This window comes from Bidens hawaiensis, unplaced genomic scaffold (assembly GCF_021521415.1).
Source record: "Bidens hawaiensis isolate Kalapana, Puna unplaced genomic scaffold, B.hawaiensis_p1.1 tig00026879_1, whole genome shotgun sequence".
Lineage (NCBI taxonomy): Eukaryota > Viridiplantae > Streptophyta > Magnoliopsida > Asterales > Asteraceae > Bidens > Bidens hawaiensis.
The window spans coordinates 180,721-204,211 of NW_027494335.1; the positions used below are offsets into that span (position 1 = coordinate 180,721).

General features: G+C 34.1%; 2 protein-coding genes across 2 annotated transcripts; one reads left to right on the plus strand and one right to left on the minus strand.

Moving 5' to 3' along the window:
* Positions 1-13,427: 13,427 nt before the first annotated feature.
* On the minus strand, positions 13,428-14,711 carry LOC143574285 (uncharacterized). The gene is made up of 2 exons (XM_077058942.1): positions 14,605-14,711; positions 13,428-14,012 (listed from the first exon to the last, which is right to left on the minus strand). Exons 1-2 carry the CDS (start codon positions 14,617-14,619, stop codon positions 13,524-13,526), a joined length of 504 nt encoding a protein of 167 aa, XP_076915057.1. The 5' UTR covers positions 14,620-14,711; the 3' UTR covers positions 13,428-13,523.
* Positions 14,712-21,786: 7,075 nt separating this feature from the next.
* LOC143574283 (uncharacterized) lies at positions 21,787-23,237 on the plus strand. Its single transcript, XM_077058940.1, has 2 exons — positions 21,787-22,302; positions 22,656-23,237. The coding sequence occupies exons 1-2, from the start codon at positions 21,787-21,789 to the stop codon at positions 23,235-23,237; spliced, it is 1,098 nt and encodes a 365-aa protein (XP_076915055.1).
* Positions 23,238-23,491: the final 254 nt, after the last annotated feature.

Here is a 23,491-nt window from a genome sequence, read left to right on the forward strand (position 1 = left end):
ATTTTGCAAGAGTTACTAACATAAAAATCAACTTCAATTATAAAGTAACATGGTCAACCCGATTAACCCGACCCGACTAGCCCGTAACCCGAATAACCCGAACCCGACTAACCCGAACCTTAATAGGGTCGGGTTTCAGGTTAAATATTTTTTAAGAAAAACCCAACTAACCCGACCCGATTAACTCGAAACCCGATCGGGTGACCCGATAAACACCCCACTCTTAGTTATATGTTCTATTTTTAACATTGTTAATTGATAATACTAATTTTATTCATAGTAATAAATAAATTACTAATTTTATGCTGTAATGTAAATATATTTAATCTTATATTAAATCACATAAAACTGAAATCAATTGTGAATTAATTATGTTAAAAACAATTCATAATTGATCCTTATTTACTACCTTTCCTAATATTCTTCCATATTTTAAGGTATTTCAAATGTCATAATTTTATATTGTAAATATATGTAATTTATACTTTCCTTTTTTATTCAATGTAACATCCTAAAATTTTCATATCTAATAAAGAAAGTTACGTTTAGCGATTTCGCGTTAATAATTAATGGAGAAAAGATCATGGGCTTAGATTAATCAAGATGGGATTATGGATAAGATGGGCTTAGGGTCAATGGGCCTTAGGAGTATAAATACTCCCTTAAACCACCATTAAACCCTAAACCCTCATTTCTTTCCATCCTATTCTTTGCACACTCAAAAACACACACACATCCTACACCAATATACACGGCCGAGAGGGAGAAGCGAGATCTGAGCCAAACGAAAGTCGATTATTGATAGATCCTCGTAGTGCAAGATAGATACAAGACCTAAAGTTCATAACCAAGCTAAACCGTAACTTTAAAACACGTAAAGGTATGTCTTTTATCCTTAAAGTTTACGTTTTTATGAACGGATATCCTTGAAACTTAAACATAAAGTGAATCGGGCCTAAACGAAATGTAAAGTAGCAAACTTGACGTTGGAAACGAACTTAACAAACCTAGGGCTATGTAAGGCAACGTGTATTGAACGTTTTAATCTTAAAGGTCCAAACTTTATGCGTTGTTGGGTCGTGTTTTATCCAAAAATGGCCACGAGGACATTTACGGGATTGGTTAGAAATCATATCAAGGGTTCACATGCTGAAACAAAGATGTTTTGGGGTTAAAAATCAAACCCATAGCTGTAATGAATAACTTCGCCCTATAAGTTCGCGAAGTATATAAGTTCGCTAATATATTAAGTTCGTCTGTGTTTTGGGGTTAAAAATCAAACCTGTAGCTGTACTGAATAACTTCGCCCTATAAGTTCGCAAAGTATATAAGTTCGCTAATATATTAAGTTCGTCTGTGGCTAACTTCGCTACCTGCAAGTTCTCCTGGGGTTAACTTCGCTACATGCATGTTCGCTTCTGTTAACCTCGCTATACAAGATCGCTTATTGTTAAGTTCGCCAGAATCCAAGTTCGCGTACATATAACTTCGCCGCATACAAGTTCGCTTAATGATAAACTCTCTTAAGTTAAGTTCGCTTAACATGTATGTTGGCTTACATTTATGCCCCTCATAAAATAAGATAACGAATCAGATAGCGAATCAGACTTAATTCGTTATGATGAATGAGTTAACAAATTAGAAATAAAATCCATATGGAAAATGTGTTAAGACAGTTAACGAAAATAAAAATTTTCCAAGCTAACCTTTCATCTTAACCCCAGCCAGGGGCTCTGCCCCTTGGACCCCGCTAGGGGCTGCCACCCCTAGAACCCCGCTGCCAGGGGCGCTGCCCCCGGACCCCCGTTCGTTGTGGGTTACATAAAGATAGAAATACGATACAAGTAGTAATAGTTAATTGATACGTGTAATTGTTATACAGTTAGTCGTGCACAGTTAAAGAAGGGAATTACGATAAACGGAGAAAAAAACAGAATTCAGGTAAGTTTCTAGCCCCATTTCTTGTTATGATTTCGGGGTTGTATGCATACTCGATGTGATAGTTAATACACTTACCTTGAGTGGTAAGTGTATTCCCTGTATGAATTATGTATGATGAGTGCTTGACGGTGCATGAACGATCTTCGGATATTGCATGGACCGTCAGGTGGTAGTTAATGATATGATTGATATATATGATGTATGAATGTTGTATGTATGAATATATATGATGTATAGATGATGCATGAATGATTAAGTATGATGTAAGTATGATATGTTTCTGGTACGTGAACGCTCTTCGGAGATTGCACGTATAGTCAAGGAAAGTACGTAAAGGACTGGTATGTTATAGTAGTACGAGACATAGGGATACCGGACCCTAATAATATCCGAGGATGGAGGGTACCGGACCCTAATAATATCCGAGGATGAGGGGAGACCGAACCCTAATAATATCCGAGGATGGAGGGTACCGGACCCTAATAATATCCAAGGTATGTAGGGTGAAACGTGTAGGTCCCCCCGGGGGCATCGCCGATCGATACGAGATCCGCACGAGGTCTAGGAGTGCGGAATCCTCCTAGACTCGTTAATGGTGTACAAGACGAGGAACACAAACACGTACACGAACAAATACACAAACAAATACAAGAACGGGATAATCAAATCTGCAGATTCTTATATAATAATCAAAACACGTTACATACCGTAACCAAACAGAAAACACGACTGACCCGAGGTGAGCTCTACCTCGGGTCGTCTCACACGACTCTCCTTGTCTCTTACTCTCTCTAAACAAACAAACTGATCAACACACACACTAATTTCTAGATAACTAAACCTAAACAAGACACACGTATATATATAAAAAATTCTCGGGCCTGGGCTTCAGTAGGCGAAGTTGTGCTAACTTCGCCTATGGCGAAGTTGTTCTAACTTCGCCTAAGGCGAAGTTGTGCTAACTTCGCCTGTGGCGTTCCGCTGGTCAGAATTGCATAGCGACGGTCACAAAATGCACCAACAGTCTCCCCTTTGACCGTTGCTCTCAATTCTAACAAACACAAAAGATCATCTGTTACACGACATGCACCAACAGTCCCCCTCTTAACTGATGATCTTCTGTTTGCACATCAACCAGGCGTGTCTGAAACTGTCCTGTAGCTTCACAAATCTACCAATCACCCAGCGTCTTCCATATCAGATCTCCCCTTCAGTGTAAGCTTCTCCGACTATATAGGTTGAGATCTTTGAAATGCATGCATCCTCGTGCCAATAGATCATCTCAACCAATCACGTGAGTCCATCTGACTTCACCAACACGTGAAGTTGGGCTTCCTCCACAACTTCACCAACTCGTCGACATACGATAAGGTTTAATCTTCAACTACTCAACATCAAGTGATCAATTTCATCACAAAACCACCTTGACAGAATCTAACACATGACCATTAATTAATCCGAAGCATCTTCAATCACCAGGGATAACAATCAAGAACATAAACACTTTAATTCCCGATTAAATCCAACTTGTTCCAGAATTTTCACTTTAATAAATAAGCATCACGTTTCAGGATCCAATTCTCGAATGCCTTGAAAATAACATAAATAATATGCTCTGACCGCAATCCAGTAATGACGAAAACCTTCAGTTCAATTTGACTTTCTTCAGTTGGTCAACCTCGAACAACAACAATTTCATTGCCCACAAACACCCGAATATGTGTCAATATCCAGTTTCAAACAATATCCCATTCACAACCTCAACTCCAAATCCAGAGTTGACACGTATTTGTTCACACGTAAGACCAAGAGATAACAAGATCACTCGTTGACGGAACAACATCTTCTGTCTCACAATAATCGTGTACACCTGGCCATACAGACGAAAACACCAAAATACTCTTTTTTTTTTTTTTCTCGTTAACTTCGCCTAAAGTTAACTTCGTCTGTCCATAACTTCGCCTGGCTATAACTTCGCCGAGAAGTCAACTTCGCCTAAAGTCAACTTCGCCTGTTCATAACTTCGCCAGACCTTATATCTTCGCTGAAACCCTACGAACAGTGACGGCAACTTCGCCTGATGAACAATAACTTCGCCTGCGGCGCTGTTCGGCCAGAAACGTACAGAAACGTGCCAGAAACACCAAAACGCAGATCTCGAACCATAGCATAAGAGCCAAAGGCTCTGATAACACATGTAGGTCCCCCCGGGGGCATCGCCGATCGATACGAGATCCGCACGAGGTCTAGGAGTGCGGAATCCTCCTAGACTCGTTAATGGTGTACAAGACGAGGAACACAAACACGTACACGAACAAATACACAAACAAATACAAGAACGGGATAATCAAATCTGCAGATTCTTATATAATAATCAAAACACGTTACATACTGTAACCAAACAGAAAACACGACTGACCCGAGGTGAGCTCTACCTCGGGTCGTCTCACACGACTCTCCTTGTCTCTTACTCTCTCTAACAAACAAACTGATCAACACACACACTAATTTCTAGATAACTAAACCTAAACAAGACACACGTATATATATAAAACATTCTCGGGCCTGGGCTTCAGTAGGCGAAGTTGTGCTAACTTCGCCCGTGGCGTTCCGCTGGTCAGAATTGCATAGCGACGGTCACAAAATGCACCAACAAAACGCCCTTTATAATGTATGGTTAGCTATGAATGTGTATGGACGAATGATGAACAGGATATGTATGTAATGCGTACCTTTGGGCACGTATATGTGTATAAAAAGTAATTTATGTGATTAACTAGACCTCAATCAGCGTAGCTGACTTTTAGTATGCATGCAGGTGAGTAGGATGAGGCAGCTGGCTTGAAGGGAGACACATGGCGGATGAATAAAGAAGCTGGCATCTGAAGATTTAATTGTTAATGTTTGAACTAAAAGACATGCTTTAAGTTATGTTTTAAAGACAAGTTATGAATGTTTGTTATGATTGTTGATGTTTTATGTTATTCCGTGAAAGTTTTAATTAACTCTGATATTTAGAACTGCGTTTATGAGTAAATCCAACGTCTGAAGTAGGGAACCGGTAACGGGGCCTTACATTCAAATATCCAAAAATGCAAACACATATTACGTATCTATATATACTCTGACATTGACACACAAACTTTCACACCATCACATCGGCTTTAGCAATATCCTATTTGTTTCTTTGTAAGGTATATTTATTTCTTCTTACTTATATAATTCATTTTTTTATTTGTTTGGTTCAAACTTTAAGTATTAAAAAATTGATATTTGTTTATTTTGAATTTTTCACAAACAGGATGATGGAGCCAACAAACATTACAATGTTAAACCAGTAGGATGTGCTTAAGAATGATTGTGTCCTCAAGGTTCGTATTTTGTAGTTATGGAGTCTCAAGGATAATACAAATCTGGTGAAGATTGGTCGATTGAGATGATTTTGCAAGACGAAATGGTATTTTTACATAAACATAAATAATTTTTCCGAATTTTACTTGTATTCCGAATTACACATTGTAATCATTATTTTTAGTATATTATTCACGCAATATTTATGCTAACATTAATATTGTAACAGGTTAACCGAATTCAAGCTTACGTAAGGAAGGCTTGCATCCCCAAGCATGATGTTTATCTTGGTAAGAATAGGTCGTTGATTGTTAGGAAGGCTTCACTTGGAGCAAATTAGTTCATCTACAAATATGTTGACTACCCACACAAGCTATGCTTCTGTAACAACTCAGATTTTTCATATAATATTTTTGTATCTGTTACCTGACCCGTTTTTATGTTAGGGAAATTTTATCAATAAAATATCACGTCTATAGAGTTATTCTTATTTTATTATTATTTGTTTATTTTATTTATTTAATATATCATAATAACTTTGATTTATATACGTTCTTAACCCTGAACTATACTTTAACCTCCTTTTGTATCCTCGTCTGTTGTTCAAGGACCTAATTGCAAATCGGCCATAATTATATTATATTACCCGTTTACTTATTACCCTTATACCCGTATCCAAAAATTCATATTCTTTCATGAACCTTAATCTTCGCGTTAAACTTGGAATTGATCGATGTGTATTATTACTCTTGCCTAATCGGCCTCACCGACATTTGTAATTAGGGGACAATGATCAAACTGATGCGTATTGTCTATTATAAACTAACCTACTTTAGGGTTTTGGTATTATACATAATTTGTTCATTATAACACAATTAAAACCATCTGCACAATCGCCGCTATATCGTCAACAAAACCCCTATAACCAATTGGACTATCTTAACCTTTTCACAGTCGTTCTTGATGGCTCTGTTCGTTACAATTAACCATCCAATAAACATTGTAAGAGGTAATTAGTTACATGTTTAGACTCGTCTTTATGTTTGGTACATTAACCCCAAGGTCAATAAAATATCACGTCTTTATGTCGAAACGATTAATGTTTTGGCCAATTGATCTTGTTAGGGTTAATGTATGAACTGGGTGTTTGGTCTGCAAGTTATAAATTATCAGTTTAGTGTTATAACCAACTGACGCCCTAGCCCAGATGGCTAGGTTGTGAGTGTTTTTTGCTCTTGTTGGCTGGGAGGCGCGGGTTCGGGTCCCTCCCGGCCTGAATTTTGCTTGTTTATATTTGCAAATTATCTTTTCTATTTTATCAATCCTTTTTAAATCATTAAAACATATTTTAAATAATATAAATATAATAATTAACAAGTATTTGATTATAACCGACATATTAACTAGTCGTTTTTCCAAATCCTTGTTATAACCATGTGTGTGTGTGTGTGTGTGATTACTTTTTTTTAGAACCACTTTGAGTTTTATGAACTCGAAAGAACTCAACGTAATAGTTTTTTTTTATTTGAATTTTTTTACACGTATGTAATACGTAAGTGTAAGTAACGTAAAAAAAATTACAGTATTTTTTTACACACCAAATCGACTAATTACACATGTGTAACTAACATTTAAAATTGTGTAATCATCAAAAATCTTTATTCTCTATCCTGATTCATTTTTTAATCAAATTTGTTCTTAGCCACATATTTCATACTCATTTAATAAAATATGTGGTTCATATTGAGTTTTTAAAGTTCTTACAACTAATCAAGGTTCTCAAAATATATCTCCCGTGTATATATATAATAAATATTAAAAATTGGTAAAGGTTTTAATAATAAAGATTTTAATAAGGTTTTAATTTAAAATACATAATTAAAATATATCTTGTTATTTAACATATTAAATATAGTTATAGGTACAAGTATTTTATAAAAAATTATATTTTATATAAATACTATTATTTACTATTTACAATATTAAATTAAAAGTAGTCTTTATTAATAATAATAAAATTTAATAATTTATATTTCACAAATACCCGTTCATTTCTCATATCTCTATTATCCATTTATTAATTCGTAATATTCTCTGTTATTACTCGTTCTTAGGATTTGTCTTTGCTAATTCTCGGCGAGCATGACGCTTAATTCTTATTATTCTTATCAATTTCATCCTTTCGCTTATTTGACGAGATGAGTAATAACTCCACTTCTTATATTTGCTTTCCAAACTTTTAGGGACATATGCGTATTTATATTATTTACCTACTATTAGTATTCACATTAGCAACTGTAAACCTTTTGTGCTATCAGTTAATTGCCTTAATTGCTATTTGTTATTTATTTATTTGAACACATTTGTAGAGGTCCATCGTAATCACATTATAGTATGATCATACGAGTGTCATAGTAGCCAAAGCCCACTTCGCAAGGCGATGGTTTTACCGACACTCATTTATTTGCTCATTTGGCTAATTGTATATCTTATAAGGACAGTTTGCTTATGTTTCTCATATTATATTATATTGAACTAACTGGTGCTTTATTCACTCAACCTAGTGTTGATAAAATATATCTATTTTATACGCATATGTAGGTTTTAAATTGAATTGATTGCAAGATTTGGAAAAGATTTAAATGTTGCTTTAAGTTATAAGAATGTTATCAAGACATAAATTTAGCAAGACTTATATTTGAATTTATTTGTTTGTGTTTTTAATGATTTGTATTTTGTTTTGACATTGTTTGGATTTATTTGATTATTTATTTTAATTTAATATATATTGCCAAATTTTAAATTATTGTATGATAGTACTTTGACAACTATGAACAATCAGTTCACGCCGTGACATTTGTGCCTTAGATTGGGGTGTGACAGCTTCACTGTCGAAACTCATCTTTTAAATTCGTATGAATTTAAAGGTCATTTATATGGATTGTTAGCTTTGATTATATAAAAGCGAAAAACATATCCCACAATGGAACTATAGGTTATTTTCGTTGAAACTTATGCTTAATAATATTTTATTTTATTACCGGTATTATTAACAACTATATATCATGTTGTCGTATCCCCAAGTATATATGACATCATATTTTCCACTTTCATATTACGTGTGGTTGTTACATGATTTATATATTTCCACATGTGTCGTACACGGGTCAATAGCCTAGTAGATAGTAAAGGAGTCAAGCTCAAACTTTGGAAATAGATATTGAAATAGGCCGAGCTCAAGCTCTGTTTAAGCTGAACAAATCGAGCTCAAGCCTAGTCGAGTCCAGGACCGGCTCGTTTGCACTCTTATTTATACATTCTAAATATTCGTATAGAATAGCCCTTTATAGCATATACCCTCCAAAATTTATTCAATAGAGTTAAATTTTGGATTATCCCTTTTTGGGACTACTTTGTGAATAGAATAATGGTTTGAAATAATATCAACTATTGAATGTTGGCAAGTAAAAACTAAAGAGTTGGTTGTTGACGGTCCTAACTTTTTACCTATCAGTTTACACTAGACCACGACTAAAGTAATGTTAACTTCACTAATCTGATGTTTGCGTGACAAGCCTAGTTGTCAAAATTACTTATGTGGCAAATACCCACCTGCCTTCCTACCTACCTACTTATCTCTTCCCCAATAAGCCATCACCTAACCCCATCTCCCTTGTTCCAGACTACATCACTGCCTACAACCACCATTATCTACATCTATCATCTATCTCTCTCTCTCTCTCTCTCTCTATATATAGATAGATAGATAGATATATTCCCCTATGCCTTCACCGAACCCCAACTCCCTCTTTCCAGGACTACACCACTACCTACAACCACCATTATCTATGTTTATCATTTAAAGATCATTTGAATTTTGATGGATTGAAGTTATAATTGAAGGTCGACTAAAGGTTACGCATGGATGAAGGTCGATTGGTAATGGTTTTGTTGGTTGTGAATCGACGTTTCACCACATCTCGATGTAGTCCCGTTCTAGATCTAGCATAATCGAACAACAAAAGGGTAAATATGGGTTAAACCCTATCTAGAAGAGATGATTCAGTTAGTGGAGTTTCCGGTTGATTTCTTAGTGGAGTTTCCGGTCGATTTCTTAGGCGGAATCGGTCCTTCACAATTTTTTTGCCAAATCTCAACCATCGTGGAGGTCCGCAAAGAAGTTACTACACTTGGAATTGAAAACGACGTCAATGCAATAATGGCCATTGCAAGCAGAGATAAATCTGAGAACCACCACCACCACCTCCCCTACCACAAATCACAACCACCATCATATACCCACCAACCAATGATCTGGAAAAACCTTAAGATCAAGGACTTGAAGATTGGTTAAAGCATTTCCAGCAGCATCTCTATCTCTATTTTTATAGTTACACTAAAAACACTATATTTTCTCTCTCATTTTCAATTAAATAACACCTTTCATACTTTTATCATCACATTATTTTTCTCTTCTCCACTTACAATCACTTAAAAAAAACAGATTAAAGATTTATAGAGGGTGAATAGTGTTTCTCCAAATTTACTCATAAACAAAAGTTTCTCTATCTTCTCCATTTACAACCACTCATAACTACTCTATATAATATAGAGTACCCACTCACAATAATACAGAGAACATGTCGAGAATGCCTTTACATGATTAGGGTTAGGGATTTGGCTTGCCTATGTTAGATGGAGATTAATGATATAAAGTGTATAAGTATTGTGTAAAATTGGGTTGGTGCGATAGGTAGTGGTGGGTGGGTGAATTAAAACGGCCCATCACAATGAGACACCCTGTCACAAGATGAGACGGTTCTTCTCAATGCCAGATCGGTTCTACCACTTTTTACAGCTCGCCATTAACGTGGCAGGCGAAAATTTATCAGTATCAAAAAGTCGTAGCCTATAAATTTGACTTCCATGAATGTATTTCATCATCTCAAATCATCCCATAACATCCTTTGATTATTCCCCATTCATATCATACCCAAAATTAAAAAGAAAACCAAGTGATCTTGATGTTTTTAGCTAACTTCACCAAAAAGAAAACTTTGCTCTTTTATCTAAATGATATTACACCACTTTGAGCTTCTATTTAGATGTTGTTAAGGTGTTCCTACCATCGTAAAACAAATCCCCAAACCATTTCATAATCAACAACTTGTTTTAGCCTGTTCATGGTTCTCTTAAGATTTTTTCATCACAAAAAAGGTGTTAAGAGCCTAGTTCTCTATAACCAAGTGCTAACATCTTAGGGAAAGTTCTGTCTAAATGATATTAATTTGTAGGAGTGGTTATGTTATAGATTGGAAGTAAGTTTATGTTTTGGTTAAATTGCTTAGGTGGGAGCTCGCACGTTACAAAGACGAACGTCTGTGAACTCAGTCGATATCGATTGTCGTAACTAAACACCATATACAATTTAAACACTTCAAAAAAATAAAAAATAATAAAAAAAATTGTAAGGATTGGTTGTAGCAATACCCGCCCAATATCCCAATTTCGGCCAGTTACGCGCTCTTCCAAATTCCAAATTTTACAAAGAGAAAACAGCACCCAATTTGTTCTCTGATCCAAACCTTAAACGACGCACTTAATTCATCAATTTGAAGCTTTTTACTCCATTCGACGAGCCCTAAACGAAGAACCCTAACTTGTTTTATCTTCAATTTGAAGCTTTTTACTCCAAATTTCATGAAAAGGTAATGTTTTGGAGCAATTGAAGCTTTCTATATGTTAGAATAACTCTGTCTTCCCTTGTCAGTTGTTCAATTGTTAGATATATTTGAAGGTACCATTCAGGAATTATGAGATGCATTCTTCTTGCGTTTAATCGATGTTGTTGTAAGTGGATTTGTGATTAATTTTGATTTCATGTCATGCATATATTGTAACAAACTGTGGTAAAACATTGTGTTTGGGATTTTGCACAATGTTATCAAAATTGTTGATTCCTAAGTGATAAGGTGATACATATATTGAAACAAAGTGTGTTTTTTGATAACAACTATTTACATTGAGATTTTGCATACAGTAAAATGTTGTAAGCAAAGAAAACCTAAGTGAGCTTTAACACTTAAGGTAAATTGTTACAACAATAGATTTTATTCATCAATGTTTGGTACTATGGATCGGTTTGTTTTTGTTACAATTTTCATGACTACAAATATAAACAGTTTCATTTAAGTTATCCGGATAAAAAGATGCTCATGGCACCACGTTTTCCCAGCGAGGCAAGTAAATGTCACATTTATTTCTAAAAGTAAAAGTGGGGCAAAAGATTTCTTATTGTTAAACAATGGTCACATATTTTCTTTAGGTGTGGCTAAACGTCCTAAAATGTTACACAATGGTCACATGATTACATGAAATGTGTAGTTAAAGGGTATTCGAAATGTTAAATTTGACACTTAGCCTCGCTTTTAAGAAAAAGTGTGGCAAAGTGTTATTGGAAAAAACGTGGTCGTAGCCCATTTTTGTCTAGTGCTGTAAATTTCTTAACCAGCCCGTTGGATGGAAGATCATCTTTTCGACCGGCTGACATTTTGGTCTTTGAATGGATATGAGGAAAAGATGTGTGTGGATATAACGGGGGTTTCCCCTCTAGTGGGCTAAGGGAGTAGTGGTTTCGCAGTCGACCAGGCTGCTTCATGCAAGATGACTAAACATGAGAAGACGTGTCTTGACAATCAACAAATATTTATGTCTTTTGCCTTAGACACTTTTGGTTTTCTCAAGCATGAAGTTGTGAAATTACTTAGCCGAGTTCAATGAGTCATGAATAGTAAAGTTATAACTCCAACAACAAGCAATGCAGTTTACAAAAAATTCGATTATGTAATTCAAAATGGGATAGTGACATATTGTTGTCTTCGATACAATTGCATGTTTAAGTAAATAAAGATTATTGTGGAACAAATTAATCAACCTGAATTAAACCTTTGAGGTTATTTTTAATTAAAAAATATTATTTTAATTGAGCTGAATAACAAAAGACGAATAAGATGAACCGATTGAAATTATGATGTTTGCCCTAACTTATATTTTAAGTGCATTTCATGTGCTAATCACTATAAATGATGAAATATGTTGTCATAAGTTAATATTTTATTAATGGCAAGAAACGTTAAAAATGACATCATATTTCAAATGATCGTTTCATTTTCATTGAAAAAAAAACAAAATAAAGAACCCAAATTACCCATGTCCTTTTTCTCTGTCACCCCTCAACCTAAAAAAACGATTAAAGTGTTAAAAAGATTTACCAAAAACAGGAGACATAAGGTGTTATAAAAAAATACTAAATCAAAAGGATATGATTATTTCTTTTCTTTTTTGTAATTAAAAGGAAGGTTAAAACGGCTCAATCATTGTTCTTACATCATTTTGGTGTTTTTAAAAGTTTTGAAACGAGTTGGCTTGCTTTCGATCGTAGACCAAGCTATTTGACTAAATTGGTAGAGGTTAAAGTTTTGGGGGGGTTTTTTGGATTGAAAACCGTGTGGGTATTTGCTCTTATAGTCGGGAAGATTGACGTAGGTTTGATCTCCAAAGGATGTTTTAGGCTATCTCCAATGCATCCATAACTTTCGTTCTTTTGACAAGGGTCTTTGTTTTTGTTGCTCCCAAATTAAATAAAAGAAAATTCTTATTTTAACTATCGTGTGTAAGTGATGGCGTGAAAACTATGAATTGCAATAACATTTGTAGAGATGAAGATGAAATGAAGGTTTTAAGGATTAACGATACAATGTGATAGATGAATAGATGATGTGAAATATAAGGGCACCCATGACGCATAGCATTGTGGACGTATTACTTGTGTTCCTGGTTTGTTTGTTTGTTTGTTTGTTTTTTTTTTTTTTTTTTTTGGTGTGTGTTATTACTTTTCTGTATTGCAATTATTTAGGGTGCCTTCAAGTGTCAGCCCTTGTTGGTCGATAAAAAAGATCATAATTGCAAACAAATAAGCCACCTTTATAATTATAACATCAACAAACACACTTTATTCATGAAAATCAAACTAATCCAGCCTGGGAGTTTATTACCAGCAGACCCTGACCAGCATGTTCGATCCCTTACTAGTTTCTACCCAACCCATGCTTGCCTTTTAACTACAATAACTGTCCCAGCTGGAATTTTACAAACTTTAATTCAAACTAAAATAAAATAAAATAAAATAACCAAATCAACAAGAAGCATGCACCAGCACCACTTCATGTGATCTACTCAGCTGCAACACCTTCTTCTTTCTTCTCACCCTCCACTTCTGGTTCAGCTTCAACTTCAACCTTTGCCACCTCGGTTACCGGTTCAGTTTCAATCGGTTCACCTTCTGGTTCCTTAGCCTCTTCCTCCACACTAGGCTCAGGTGCCACCTTTGCTGGCTGATCCACAGGGATATCTTCTTCTTCTTCTTCTTCGTCTTTCACAACCACTTTGGTTTCAACCTCGGCTGCAAGGGCTTCAAGTTCTGCTTCCGGCTCGACTTTTGGTTCGGCTTCGGGTTCAGGGTCAGCAGCAACTTCCGGTTCAGGAGCAACAACTTCTGGTTCAGGAGTAACAACTTCGGGTTCAGGAGCAGCAACAGTGGTTTCAGCAGGTTCTTCTTGTGGTTTTGTTTCGGTTACTTTTGTTTCTTGATCATTTCCGGTTTCCTTGATTGGTTGATCCTCTACTTTCTCATCATGCAATGCAGGTGTTGCTGATACAACCTGCATGATTTAAGCTATTTTAATTAGTGACCATATCTCGATAGACTGAAGATTATTCTTGATTTCTTGTCTTGTAACAAGTTATCGACAGCGTTAGAAATTATCAAATTTTAAATCAATCATAAAAACGCTGAGTGGAAAAATAATTGATACCATGCACATATGTAATATGTTCAGGACAAATTATCCTTTTTAAAACAATATTATTTTCTTTTACACATTTTTAACCATGAGAACCGTTACAAGAAAACTTGGCTTACTACAAGCCAGGGTCGGCCCTGGGGAGGGGCAAAGTGGACGACCGCCCAAGGCCCATCCTCAGGGCCTAAAATTGCTATGTATATGTATTTTGCTTAAGTATTATTTTCCATATAACATACTATAACTAATTTTAAAAACCCTATTTGTTTGTTAAATCCATTAAACTTTGTATTAGGTAAGACCATTAAATTTTGATTCTTTTCTACACGTGTAGGCCTCGTTTTTCTCTGGGACGGCCTTGCTACGAGTAGCCTTAAGGTTTCCTTTGGCATTTTTATTATATGTAAGAATGGAATTAATGGGTGATGTTTAGCTAAAAAGAGAAAGATACCTGAGCAGTAGCCATTGATGCAAACACTGGAAGAATGTGAAGAAAATTAGAAGGGGAAGATAGTGATGAATATTGGAGTTTTGAGGGTGGAAAGAAATGGTGGGGAAACATGGGTTTATATAGAAGTGTGGTTGATGAGAGAGAAATCAATGAATAGGATATATATCATGTGATTCATATCTTTACTTTCAGCCTTTTTAATGAACACTTGGGTATTCTTTTTACTTTTTTACCAGCCATAATTACATTACCAAAGATGATAATTAAGTAGACATAAATCACAATTTTTCTTCATCCTAATTATTATTTTCAAATGGGTTATAAGATTAAAGCATATGTAACGTAACCAAAAAACTTGATTTAACATTATTTACGAAAACATGTAACGTCTGAATGTATTTTTGAAAGAAAAAAAAAAGAAATGAAACGAAAAGTGATAGGTTTCTTCTTTTTTTACAGATTTCCCCAGGTATATTTATTAGATGGTCACACTATCAATTAATTAGAATTATTATTTGATTATATAACCTTTTAAATACGAATTTTAAAACTAATATAATTACATGTTATAGGTTAGGTTAAAATTTATTTCTTTTTAACATAGTATATAAATATAACTAGCTTTAGAGCCCGTATAACACACAAGATGATCTAAATAATTAAGTTACAAATAAAGCAATACATAGTGTATATAGAAAAATGTATTACATCTATGTGTGTATCATTAGACATAACTTAATTTTATTTATATCACAAAATGAGTTTTACCAAAATTAAATAAACTTAATAATAAAAAATAATGCACATGCAAAAATATACCCAAGAACACTCTATCTATTGAAAATTTATTCTTAGTATCATGTATGTATAATTGAAAGAAATTTGGTTATGAACCAATTTCGGGGACTACTTCTCATATAATAATAGTTTTAAGCTATACAATGAAAAGATTTTGATAAGTTTGAGAGGCTTTTTGACTTTGCCAATTGAAAAAAAAATAACAGGTTAACCCGTTCAATTTTGTGAATGTTTTGTTTCACTTGAGCATAATTTTGTATGACGTGCTTTACATACAACATTCTGATCACTATTCAAGAAAATGTTAATGCTGATACAAATGTTTCTAATTTAATAAAAGTTATAAGTATTGATAGACCTTGAGGTGGCATGTCAGAAGTTGTTGTCATTTTTTCTTAAATTTTAATAGTCATGTGAAAAATACTCAATGTGCAAATTCTGAATCTTTTGACTATTTCGAATAATGTCATTAAAAATAAATTCGAAACCCAGTCACATTTAAAATTCTAACTTTCATTTGTTTCACATTTTCAAGTCAAAACTTTGAACCTGTAACAAGTTTGACGATAAATCTATTTGCATTCTCAAAATTTAAAAAAAAAATATTTAGATTACCCTTTTTTTACGCGTAACAAATTTGAGCAAGTGTAGTTAATTTGTACCAAACAATCTATTTATCAACTTTTAACCCGTAACAATCAAATTTAAGTTTAATAAAAACCCCGAAACAATCCTTGATATAAAAAACCACAAGAAACTAAATATGATAAAATTTGTTATATTTGAAAGTGATTGGTATATATCCTTACAATTTTAAACCATATATGCATAGTTTACTAAATTAACCGAAAATACAAATAGATAGATCTAAATCATATATTTATAATTTATAAATTTATATGACAATGTACAAAAAAACCAATAGATAAACGTATTTATTTTTAAAAAAGGATAAACTTTTAAACATTTATTTATTATTTAATGATTAAAAAAATTACTTTGTAATTTGAAAGCCTAATAGTGGTTTTTTTACAATCTTCAACAATATACATCATATAATATCTTTATGATAACATTTAAAATTATATTTTTTTCAATATTTTACAAACATTGTTTGTTGTTGATTTTTAAATTTCACCAAGTATGTTGTGAAATATATTATAACAATGTAAATTAGTATAATATGTAAATATTTATTTGTATAAAAGTATATAGATATAATATAAATAGAGTTAGATAAAAAATGAATAATTTAATTGGATATAATATAAACTGAGTGTAAAAGCAAAGTGAATAATTATTGAGCTATGCCATATATTAGTTTTGGAAGAAAAAAAATTGTGACAATTAACTATAAACTGACACGTGTCTGCAATTATTTTATTTTACTAGAATAGATAGATATATCATATTTACTTATTTAATAGTTATTTTATTTTAATAAAATAGTTGTAATTATCGATTGCTTGTAAAAGATTTTTCAGGTGTAATCAAAGTGTAAACTACTTCATTTTAGTAACAATTTATATACAAGCCAAAAAATCCTTTTATCTATATATACTTACTATATAACTAACAATCAACTCACCTCATACACACACATATGTGTATGTGTGTGTGTTTGTCATAGCTAAAAGTTCATGTTGCTTCATAACGACTTCTATGTGTCTCTTATATATAATTTATATGAATTCCTTCAATCGTGTTAAAGGTGTATCATAGCTTTAACGTTGCGTAGATATGCTTCATAACATTGTATTAGGGTTAAAATGAAACTGGTAGTTTAGGTTGTATTTTGATTTTTGAACGGCACTGATAGTTTACATAAGATGGCTAATCGAGCCTGTCACAAGTTAATCAAACATTATTTAAAGAATGATCGAATCTTATCTATCATATATATGCCATAAATAAGAAGTGATAAACACATAATGATACTAGAATTTCTTTTTGACATGTTTGGCTGTTTGATTAACTTCAATTTTTCAGAACAACGACTTTCATTAACAACGGCATAAGCTAGCAAGATGCTAGAGGCCAAACAAACAAACAATGATCAGAAATCAAAATTATCCCAATTGATTCAAGATAAGGACTTAAACTTAAACCTATTTTTTAATCCAAATGTAACCGAAAAACTGGTTTAACAAAGGCTATGTTATACTTCTTTATTTGACTCCCTTGTACGTTATGTTGCTCGTTTTTTTAGTCAAGAAAGCAAACATTAATTTTACACATGTTATCAATGTCTCAAATACCAAATTCAATGGACAACTGTTTCAAATTATTCCGTTTTACATCTGGCCATGCAGGCGTTTTTAGAGGAAAAAAGTAAGATTAATGGCAAAATACACAAACAAGAACTCGGACGCTGAATATTAGTTCTATTTTTTTCTATTTGTATGGTTTTTTTATGTTTTTTAGTTAAATTAAGTTTGATTTTTATTATATTTGAAGTTTAATAAAGTTGTTATTTTTTTAGTTTTATATAAGTAAAGTAAAAAATTAAAGAGGCTTCGAAGCCCATGCACCATAGAGAGGATTTTTGGGGTGGGGCTTTGAAGCCTTCAATACCCACGTGGTGCTGACGTGGCGCTAGGGAGTGGCTTCGAAACCCCTCAACTTAAAGGATTGTCTTATAAGTTTTGAAAAATAAACAACAAAAAGTAAATCGTATTGTATATGATTGTTTAAAAAATGAATTAATTTCGTTTTTTTCCTACACAAATAAAAAATGAATATCGTGATGCGAATGATCAGCTTTTTGGTCGGTACAAAAGGTGTTTACTCCGTGCTTTGTGCAGTCAGGAATGAAGGTGACCCGATCCATGAGTTTCCGTGCTAGCAATCATACCATTTCGACTCTGTTAAAGCACATTAAAGGGCATTTTATTTTATTTTATTCTTTTAATTAAACGTCATTCTAGTTTATTCTAGTTTAATCATGTTCTTTAAAATAAAACGTTTATAACAATGTTTTAAAAACCGATATTTTACTCGTACTAGATTTGGTTTAAAAATGGTATAACCGGTAGAATCGGGATGTACAAAGAGGCTCAATCGATTAAATAGTTTACTTTATAATTCTATATAAATACAACATAACTCAAAAAATAACCTTAAAACACATTAATAAACATCAAACGTGAATCAAACATCACACGTGAACAATGATCGAGTCAAATAGAAAGTTTGTATTTTGTATATGAAATTAATCAATTACTAAAGATGCAAAAAAAATCAAACTTGAATTTGCAGAATAAAAAATTGGTTTTAATTTTATCCGCTAGGTTAAAAAATATTTTTAAAAAATACGGGCCACAAAAAAATATAAAAAACTCTTTGTTTAAAGCAGGTTTTCCGGTTTAAACCAGTATTTATTAAAAACCGACCAATACGATGTTCTGCAAACCGCCTAAATATACCGGAATCTAAATATCGGTTGCCATACTGAAATCCGGTATAACTGGTTCAACCGGCCGGTACGTACCGGTTTTTAAAACATTGGTTTATAATATTTGTAAGATGTTTATGCAAGTTATAAGTATGGTGTCAGGCCGCCCTAAAAATTAAACAGATATATATATATATATATATATTAAGGTTTGGGATACGTAATAAAAACTTTTGATTTTAGCCTTTTACTTTTTATTTACTAGTGTTTTCACCTGACGCGTTGCGCTAAGGCGGGTCAGTAAAACCTGTGCGATGGTAAAACTCAAGCATTATTGGTCCTTGACATTGAGGCCGTAAGTCGATGCGAAGTTGGTCGGTTTCGGTTACGTGCGTTGATGTATAATTATTTATACATATTTATTGCATCATTATATACCCGATTCATATTATTTTCTTCATAATATTATTAAGAATCGGTTCTAATAAACCTTTATTTGTTTTTGTAGGAAAAATAAGCTTAAGAAACCAAACATGACGAAAAACAAAGAAAAGAATCAAGAAAAATCAAAGTCTGTCAGCTAAGCATGGGCCAAGCCTCAACCAGGCATGCCCCATTTCCATCTGAAGACACATCAGTTAAGCATGGGCCAATCCTAGCCAGACATGTCCCACGCCTCCTCAGAAGATGACAAAATAAAGTACACTGTTGGTTGTCCCCCCTTTTTGAAGACACACAGGGTCATGCCTCACCCAAGCATGCCCCATGCCAATCAAGTCTGCCAAGAAAGTACAAATCAGTTATTTAATGATTGAGGGACCAGCACAGGCCATGCCTAACCCAAACATGCCCCGTGCCTAGCTATATGCCAAAGAGTACATCAGGGAGCACGTGGTGTACTACAAGGGGACCAGCATGGGTCATGCCCCTTCTAAGCATGGGCCATGCATTGTGCACAGTTTGCCTATATAACGACCATGCATGTTGCTCATTTGGTGTGCACAATTTTGGAGAAAAACACACTCATTTTCACTCTCATAATCCATAGAATTAAAGAAAGAGATGCTCTTGAACCTTCTTACAACATCAAGAAGAAGTCTTAGCATCATCATAATTATCTAGCTTGGTTAGATTATCTTAATATTAAACATGAATGCTATATTCTTCTATTTTGGTGTATCTTTTATAATTATCATGAGCTAAAACTCTTTATATCACATTAACTCATGATGAAACTTGACAACTTTTGATGGTTGGAATTAATATATGATAATTTTATGTTAAAATAATGACTAGTTCTTGGTTATCTTTTGATAAAATATTGTGTTTAAACAATTGAAAGTAATATACAAGAATTATAAATGGTATATCTTGTTATGTTGAAAGACTCTTGATTTTATCATTTATTTATAAATGTTATTCATTCAACTTTATAACTTTTAATCTAGAAATAGTTAAAATAATTATTGTATGCTACATGAAAATTGGTTAAACATATATCCTAATATTTAGATTTGAAAAGATTGAACATTTGTTATGAATTTATATTCTTGTTAAGTAATATTATAAATAATTTGTTAATACAACTATTTTAATATTACACTTGGGTTGAAAATCCATAAATCAAAGGAATACTTGAACTTAGTATAATTTAATCAACCATAGGTGGATTATGTGTTGTTCATGTAATCTTTCCGACCGATTGTTAGATTTGAGTTTCGTAATTGAATGATAATCTATATCATTAAATTTCACCATAAACGTTCACTTACATTATAGTATGATTTGAGGTGATTAGTTTGTATAATTCATACTAAGTTTTCCAAAAAATCATTTGGATGATTATCTATAACTAGAAACTATTCTTTTTAAAACAAAATAGTGAATTTATCATATATTTAAGTTTACCGTCATTAGGAGTCAAGTGGATTCTAAGTTAAGGTGATAGCTTCTTAATTCTTGTTTATCTCCATTATCGTGTTACTTGCTTTAAATTATTGTTACGAGTTTTTCTAAAAACTAATCTTAAAAACAAATCAATTAAACTCATTTCTCATGCTTATTATATTTGCAAAGATTTGATATTAAAATTTACGTGTCCATGGATTGATACCCGGTTCTCGCCGTTACTATATTACCACACGAAGGGTACACTTGCCTTTTGTGTGCGGTTAAGTCTAGGTGAAAACCATTTTTAAAACCCGACAAAGTGTGATAAATCTTTAATAAAAATATATATATCTCACACCACATCAAGTTTTTGGCGCCGTTGCCGGGGACGCGGTAAAATTTTAATACTAATATAAGTTTTTAGTTTAACCGTTGTTTATAATTGTTAAAAAAATAATTTTGTTCATTTTTGTTTAAATAATTTTAGTCTAATTAAAAAAAATCTTAGTTTACTCTAAAAAAAAGTTTATTTATTTCTACGTTACTTATAGTTCACTTTTACTTGTTTAGTTTCTTTGTTTATTTTCTTAAGATGAATGTCCACCACGCCCGCACCTGAGCTTGTTTCACCACTTTCGGAACCCGAACGTTGCCTTCACTAAAGGTTACGCAACCGTTCACGTGTAGTAGCTGAGACAATAAAAAACGAGGCGTTTGCGGACGTAACAACCTGAGAAACTGTAACGGAACAAAACATGGCGGAATAAAACGGGCCAGAAAACGAACCTAACATGAACCAATACGGAAGGCCGACCCTCGAAGGTTATGGAAGTGGCGTGGCACCACCTGAAATCACTGTAAACTTCGAAATCAAATCCAGCACCATTCATATGGTGGAAAATTTTGTTCAATTCCATGGGCTTCTCGATGAAGATCCCTTGTCTCATATCTCTCGATTCTTACGAGTATGCGGTACTTTCAAAATCCCAAACTACTCTGAGGACCAAATTAGGCTCAAACTTTTTCCATTCTCCCTCCGAGGCCATGCCTTGGATTGGCTAGAGTCACTGCCATCTGGCACCATTACCAATTGGGACTAGATGGTAGAACAGTTCCTCCTGAAATACTTTCCACCAGACAAAACTGCAAAGTACGGAGCCAGTATCACCGGATTTAGAACTGACGAAGACGAGTCACTACATGCAGCTTGGGAGAGATACAAGGGCTTGCTAAGAAGATGTCCACATCATGGGTTGAACAAATGGCTCCAAGTTCAAACATTCTTCGATGCCCAATCTAGCCAAAACAAGCAGGCAATTGATCAAATCGCCGGTGGATATCTGGGAACCAAATCTCCCAACGAAGCATTCGAGGTTCTAAAGAAAGCAGCAAAGAAAAGCTTCGCATACAACCCACCACGATCAACCCCATCACACAAGGGTATGCACCATGTTGACTCCAACATTTTTGTCACTGCACAACTCAAAGCACTCTCAAAGAAGTTTGAGCAACTACAAACAGAGTTAGTGAAAGCAAAGACTAAGTGCGACACTTGTGGAGGTGAACACAAGGCGAAATATTTCCAGCAAAGCATGATGGTAGAAGATGTTGATTACGTGAGCCGACAAAACAACACCTTTGGGAACACATATAACCCTGGTTGGAGGAATCATCCTAATTTCAGTTGGAAGGATGGAGCAAACAATCAAACACCGTCTGGGTTTGACAAGCATCCTTTTAACCAAACTCATCCATCCCAACCAAATCCTCAATACGACAGCCAATGGCCAAGCACCAGTCAACACCCAAACAATGGGGATACTGTGGAGATTCTATTAACACGGCTCTTAGCCAGTACTGAAACTTAAAACAAATTGACCGAAGAAAGGTTCCAGAAGAAGAGGCGGAGTTAAGGAATCAGAAGGCATCTTTACAAAACATCGAAAATCAAGTGGGTCAACTAGCCTAGTTGCTTTCTGAAAGACAACCCGGTGGTCTTCCAAGCAACACAGTAACAAACCCAAATGCTCAGGCCAATGCCATAACATTAAGAAGTGGCAAGACCACTCAAGATGTGGTATCCCCATCACAACCAGTTGATGATAAAACTGAGATTCTAGACAAGGTGCACGATCGGCAAGTCCCAGCAGGTACCGCACAAGTCAGAGAACCAATAAAACCATATGTCCCACCCATTCCTTACCCAAACCGTCTTAAGAAAGAAAATATGGAAGCCCAGTATGGCAAATCCCTTGAACTCTTCAAACAATTGCACATCAATCTTCCTTTCATCGAAGCCATCTCACAAATGCCAAAGTATGCAAAGTTCCTGAAAGATGTGTTGATAAACAAGAGAAAGTTGGAAGAGCTGTCACATGTAACTCTAAATGAAGAATGCTCTGTTGTCCTTCAAAACAAGCTACCGACAAAGAAGACCGATCCAGGGAGTTTTACCATCCCTTGCTTAATAGGAGATTTATTTTTCAGCAATGCCCTAGCTGATCTCGGAGCTAGCAATAACTTGATGCCTTATGCGGTTTTTTCTAAATAGGACTAGGAGAACCAAAACCAACCCGCATGAGCATCCAGCTAGCTGATCGATCAGTGAAGTATCATAGGGGCATCGTTGAAAACATGTTAGTGAAAATTGATAAATTTGTTTCTCCTGTAGACTTTGTAATCCTTGATATGGACCAGGAAAAATCTGTACCTCTCATCTTAGGAAGACCATTTCTAGCCACCGCTAGGGCTCTCATTGATGTTTGCACAGGCAAACTCACACTAAGGGTTGAAGACGAGGAGGTA